The sequence below is a fragment of the Odontesthes bonariensis genome, chromosome 4, assembly GCF_027942865.1.
Source record: "Odontesthes bonariensis isolate fOdoBon6 chromosome 4, fOdoBon6.hap1, whole genome shotgun sequence".
NCBI classification, from domain to species: Eukaryota; Metazoa; Chordata; class Actinopteri; order Atheriniformes; family Atherinopsidae; genus Odontesthes; species Odontesthes bonariensis.
Window position 1 is genome coordinate 39,308,279 of NC_134509.1, and position 6,471 is coordinate 39,314,749.

The 6,471-nt window shown below is 42.0% G+C and overlaps 1 protein-coding gene across 1 annotated transcript; it reads right to left on the minus strand.

Annotated features, from left to right (window-relative positions):
- Positions 1-1,032: 1,032 nt before the first annotated feature.
- LOC142379168 (ectonucleoside triphosphate diphosphohydrolase 7-like) lies at positions 1,033-5,160 on the minus strand. Its single transcript, XM_075464300.1, has 5 exons — positions 5,155-5,160; positions 4,969-5,079; positions 4,828-4,913; positions 3,840-4,001; positions 1,033-3,426 (listed from the first exon to the last, which is right to left on the minus strand). The coding sequence occupies exons 1-5, from the start codon at positions 5,158-5,160 to the stop codon at positions 3,210-3,212; spliced, it is 582 nt and encodes a 193-aa protein (XP_075320415.1). The 3' UTR covers positions 1,033-3,209.
- Positions 5,161-6,471: the final 1,311 nt, after the last annotated feature.

Below are 6,471 nucleotides of genomic sequence, written 5' to 3' on the forward strand. Positions count from 1 at the left end.
GATGCAATATGTGCCTTTTATGGCTATCTATGATAAAGTATGACGAATACTTTGAATTCCTTAAGATGACCTCTACACCTGACCTCTCATTAGATTACCAAAATTATGACTATGCTATATACACCTTACTTCAAAATGATGATACTGAGATAGTGGCTTGCTGTGGTGAAACCTGCCTGCTTTAGGCATCATGAGTGAGGGAAAGCACACAGAAGGACGGCCTAAGCCATAGAGACACAGAGGAGGACAGTTTGACAGTTTTCAGAGTGAGAAAGTCAGACTGAAATATTGTGTTTCCCCATGTAACTTTGGTAAGGAAAGAGCAAATGTCTTCAAATTCATAGGAATAGTTGTCCATTATGAGTGGAATAAATGACCAAAAACACAAGATGATTGGTTACTCTGAGATATAGGGGGGGAACAGATTTTACGTTTTTCACACTTACCTTTTGCTCATGACCTCATTTTTCATAGAAAAATACTTTATTCATAGAGACTTGTATTCTTGATGTTTATCAATGGTTCAATTGAAAGAAGTAGTTTACCATATTGTCAAGTGTTTGTTTTTAATCCCTGAGATGAAGGTTTTGGTAATAGTACTGGCAAGAATTAAAAACTACTTTCATCCCTGGTCCTAACATTAATAAGCTAATCAGTATTTCAAAAGGTCAGGCATTGGATACACCTACTGTGGAGTATGGCAACATATTAACATTACTTAAATCCCAAACAACCTTTTCTGTTTTAATACTTTAGACTCTAAACCTTCAGCTCGTAACACATCAGCCACAGGTCAGCTCCCCTGAGACTGTGCTGCGGGACTTCCGTTACCTGTTTGACACATGGCAGCTTTTTCACTTTGTGCTCTTGCACAGTTCAGGATCAATTCTAAACATTTTTCAAATAGGAAATACAGTAAAAATTTCCCATGTACACTGAACGCACCCACTGCCGCCTGCGAACATGCAACACAACACACATTCTTCCAAAGAAGCCTTTTATTGGATTGGGATTGTTTCGGTTCACATTTATGTTAAAAGGTCTTTTTTTTTTTTTTTTAAATCAGCTGTCCCCTTCAGTGAATTACTCCTCAACATTGCACAACGCCCAGCTCTGGAAAAAGATTGGTCCTTTGACAGGAGCTAAAAAGTCACAGAAGCAGCAGGAACCTGAAACTCGCATAAAGACGGATCAGAAAGAGGTTTGCAGTGTTTTGATTCATTTCGTCACGTGGAATCAGACATGAAGCAGAAATTGCTCGAAAGTTTCAGACTTTTAGCTTCTGTGATTCAAGTGGAAAAGTCTCTCTGAAGTACAGAAGTTACGAACACCGATAGCTCGACAAGGACTCATCAGAACTCAGGAAGAACAGACATTACACAAAAAAAAAACACACATACTTTATCTATTAAAAATGTCTCAAACAGCACAGCTTATAAAACACACTTTTCTCTGAAAAAAATGGAATCATCATCGTAAAGTTGGATGAATCATGTCCTTCGCCTCCGACTGTCATCCTAAGATTCATTCTTAATCATAGAAATGATCCATTTTCCCAAAGTAGGAGTATGGACACATCCTGGAACCACTCGGGAAGTTTAACCCCTCAGACACATAGTGGCATCATTATGGTTGGTTGGACAGCTGTATCCGTCTGTCAGCCTGTGACATGATGCCAAGAGCAAAACAGTGGCTTCTGAAATGTGGAAGGAAGTAATGAGGGAACAAAAGGGATCAAGCCATCTTCCTCAAAAATGGCTTCAAATTTGTTTCAGTGAACAACTATATAAGAAACACTTGTTGGAGATCTGCCCTCTACAAGCCCTGGGAAGAGGAGGAGGAGGAGAACATTCAGAACAGTATCACTGAGAGTTCACTCTGAGACCACAACTCTGACACAAAGCTGACATTATCCCTTTCAAGGAAATCTAACGGTGGAAATGATGCCAGCTCATTGGGATATCACCTTACACTAAATTGCAATGGCCTCGAGTTCAACTGGTAAAGATGGGAAATGTCACGAGGCTCTGGGTAAAATTAAAGTCAGTGCCAAGCTATTTCTCAGACTTTTCTTTTAGTGTTTGCAGAGCAAAAAGTCATTTTGGAGCTAATAAGAAGTCACATGTGCATGTTGGAGAGGTAGAGACACAGATCCAAACACATAAGGAAAAGATGGCTGTGAAAGTGTCGGACAACAAACACAGAATGGCCAAACCGTAGCCGGAGACTCATGCGTCTCCGGTCAGCTGAGCTTTAATCTGAATCGGGAACAAAAAGGTCTGTGTCAGCACAGTTCCAGTCCTGTGCTACAAATGGAAAAATCTGATTTACCAAAAGCATTCCTGGAAACAGCACAGGCATGGAGGTCGCTTTACAGTCACATATGTACACAACATCTGTCACAATGGGTGGTCCACGTAAACATCTGGGCCTGAGTCAGGCCTGTGCCCCCGGCCTGCTTTTAGACCTCCACTGCCCTCAAATCAAGCTCTTTGTAATCTTTGTCAACCATTTTAAGATTAAATGTTGAAGGCAGATCTGAGCCACGCAGCCAAACCAGAGTTTCATACCTGAAAAGTTACTCGCACACTGAAACAATCCTGCTGCCAAAACCGACAGATTGTCTGACACACATGACAGAAATGCAGGTGATGCTAGTTGGGAAGGAGTTCTCTTTGGTGGCCGTGCTTGAAACAAGAAACTTGCCTTTTAATGTAAAAAGACTTTTTCTCTTCCTGCCCTTTAGGTGGCATCTCAAAAGAGCCCACACTGTTAGATATCCTCTGCCATCTCACTCAGAGATGAATGTGTTTGAAATGGCACTAAATGCAGGTTTAAAGTCCAAACTGCCACGAACCCGGACACAAGATCTAAGAAAAAAAAATGGGAGGAGAGGAAAAACAAACAAACAAAAAAAAGGGTGACTTTTTACCCAGAGAGAAGTCGTAAAGAGAAGAAAGTCTGAGGTGGGCTCCGTGTTTAAAGAGTTTCATTTCCTGCCCCCCCCCCACTCTGACCTTTTTCCTTAAACGTCCTCTTACAACATGACTTCCATCATTTTCTGCTGAGTAATTTATAGGATTTGTCCCTCCAACATATTTTTTTGAGCTTCGGTCATGTGGCTCAGACGCAGAGAGTCAAACATGCTAAGGATGCTAACATGCTTATGGTCAGCGGTCTGGAAGCTGGTCCCATCGCAGGCATGTTTCTCAGGGGAGGAGGGCCTCGCCCTCTTCAGCCCAGAGGAGGTCCAGCACCTCAGCCTGCCGCAGCTCCCGCTGGTGAATCCTCCGCAGGCGCAGGATGTACAGCAGGATGGCCAGCACCACCACCAGGATGCAGAGCGAGAACAGGTGGTGGTTGTAGACGAAAGAAGGGCGCAGCCAGCTGGGGTGGTTCTGCCGCAGCGTTTCCTGCTGTAGGTCCCTGCAGAAAGGGAGACGGGAACACACCAACCCATGTTTGTTCATTACAAATAAAAACCCTCATTGCTGATACTGTAGTTACTCTTTATTTATTTAGATTTTTTCAGGATGTACTTTTAAAAGAAGAAATGATAAGTGGTACATCAGTATCAGTGTTGGAACTGTTTAACGTGTCCATGTGTTCATCCACACTTCTGTGAATCTCCCATTACTTAATGAAATATTAACTGTTTCATTGAGCCTGGGAGGGTTCTTTCAGACTCAGAATCAAATATAAATGCCTTCAGAGAGCCTGATGGAATCTGAAAGTATTCGCTTTTCTTTCGTAATCTGAGACTAACATTGTGATTCGTCTCCTGAACAAAGCCAAAGAACAGTTACTCAGTGTGAGGACAGCTGTGGAAGCAGAGTTACCTGAGAGGCAGGAAGCGGGTTTTAAACAGGATGGCCCCCAGAGTCCACTGCACCTCCTTGTCATAAACCAGCTGGGCTGTTTTCAGGCTTGGGTAGTCAGAGGGGAAACGGAAGCCAGAGTGCAGCACCTCATACATCCAGGCTGACTTGAAGCACTGATACCTGGGGAAACAAATGCAGGATAAAGCACCTTTAGATGTCTGCAGAATCTGTGGGCAAGAAAAAGAGCAAATGTGCCCCACCCAAAAGAAAGAAGTCAATAATGTGGATGGATTTTTGAACGGGAAAGTTAAAGCTCTTCTTCCAGATCAAAAATTGGAACATGAAAAAGAACAATGTGCATGTTGGTTAAAAATATAAAGAAATACTACAAGATTAGAATTTCTCTATTGGGATAAAAAAAAGGATTTTCCAATTCATTTCATTACAATGGAGCCACTTTTATTTTTAGAAAGTCAATTAAACTGTAAACTAGCTTCCAGCAAACTACCGAACTGAATTATTTTCTCTCCATCTCACTCGAGGTTTAAGAAACAAAATTCAGTGCACGTAGTGTACACTAAAAAATGTTTTGTTTTGCATGTATTCTTCAGGTTTGCTACAGAACTCTGACACCGACTCAACAGCACCTCCCTGTGGACAACCTGCTGCTAAAACGCAAATAGTGGGTTTGTAACCTGCTGATATTCTTCAAATTAAAAAAAAACAATCATAACTTGGTTGTAGCAAGTACCCCAAGTGGGCTTTTTTAGTGAGGAAACAATTCAGTTGAAAGACGACGGGATTTATAACCGACATAAACTGGAAGAAGAGAATTCAAAGTCGTGGTCACAACAGCCGGTGAATTTATTGCTCGCAGAATGTGGAATATGAACCAGACCAATGGCGTGGAAGGTGCACACCTGTGCGACTGAACACACAACCTGAAGAGCGCCACCTACAGACCGCGCAGAATGACAGATGCTGTGTGTGACGACCACACACTTACTTGAGCCTGCTGATGTCGGCCTGCTTGGAGAAGAGCTGGCTGTCCAAGCGCTGTTTCAGTGTCGACCACTTGGTGGCGCAGTAGTCCTGTTGAATAAACCAAAACCAACTTCTACATTTGCTTTGAACATAATAAGCAAGCCTGGGAGTATTTGTCGCTCTTGTACTGTCCTCCTATCCTCAGCACGTCCTCCATACAGTAGTAAAACTCAGAGAAGCCGTAGAACTCACTGTTACTGAAATTGATGGGAGCCTGAAGATCACAGTGTTCAGAGTCAGTGAGTGAAGAATTAAACCAACTGTTCAGTCAGGAGCAATTTCATCCTGCCTTCATGAGTAAGAACACAGTAACAAAGGAAGGAAGCATTTACTGCAGCAGCAGGATCATGTTAGCATTAATGAAGCAACTCCCTCTGACTGTTTAAATGTTCACGTTCCTCGAACCACAGGCAGAGGAGGAGGAGTGGCGGCCATCTTCAGATCAGGGTTACTAATCAGTCCCAGACCCAAGATTAGTTTGAGCTTAGTTTGACTCACTGCCTTAATCACAGCCTTGACCTCATGCTGACTTATGGCATTGAGAGTGAACAGTTAACAGTGTTCCCTCATATCTCTTATTCAATTCAATTCAATTCATTTTTATTTATATAGCGCCAAATACAACAAATGTCATCTCAAGGCACTTAGATAGTAAGTCCAATTCAAGCCAATTGGAATTCAATTAATTAATAATAATCATAATTCATAAAATAATCCAATTCGTTCATATAGAGCCAATTCAAAAACAATTTCCTAGCTAAGAAAACCAACAGATTGCACTGAAAACTTTTTGTTTTTCGGTCCAATCTCCCGGCCTGAGCGTGCCTGAGGCGACTGTGGAGAGAAACGACTCCCTTTTAACAGGAAGAAACCTCTGGCAGAACCAGAACCAGGAAGGGTGGCCATCCGCCTCGACCAGCTGGGGTTTGAGAAGACAGAATCTGACCATTTTCTGATAACCTTTGAGTTTACATTACTTGACTATACAGTTTCTGAGAAGAAATTTACATATAGAAGGTGTCTATCAGAGGATGCTGTAACCAGATTTAAAGAATTAATTCCATCATCCTTTTCTTCACTGCCATGTGCAGATATGACATAGGACGGCTACCTAAACTTTACTCCAGCAGCACTTGACTCTCTTGTTGACAGCACTATAGTTTCAATGCGTACAGCACTGGACAATGTTGCCCCTCTGAAAAGGAAGGTAATCAGTCAGAAGAGGTTGGCTCCTTGGTATAATTCACAGCTGTGTGCTTTAAAGCAGACTGCAAGAAAGCTGGAGAGACAGTGGCGTTCCTCTAATTTAGAAGAGTCTCAATTAGTCTGGAAAGATAGTTTAATAACGTTTAAGAAAGCCCTTCGTAAAGCTAGAACTGCTTATTATTCATCATTGATAGAAGAGAATAAGAATAATCCCAGGTTTCTTTTCAGCACTGTAGCCAGTCTGACTAAGAGTCCGAGCTCTGCTGAGCCAGTTATTCCTTTAACTCTCAGCAGTGATGATTTCATGAGCTTCTTTATTAATAAAATTGTTTCTATCAGAGAGAAGATTGATGGAGTCCTTCCCACTATTATCAGTGATGTATCATCAAGTACAGCAGCT

Coding starts and splice junctions, on each gene's coding strand:
- LOC142379168 (XM_075464300.1), bottom strand. Junction 4,914..4,968: donor AGAGCGACAAATACTCCCAG/GCTTGCTTATTA, acceptor TTTATTCAACAG/GACTACTGCGCCACCAAGTG. Junction 4,002..4,827: donor GCCGACATCAGCAGGCTCAA/GTAAGTGTGTGG, acceptor TTGTTTCCCCAG/GTATCAGTGCTTCAAGTCAG.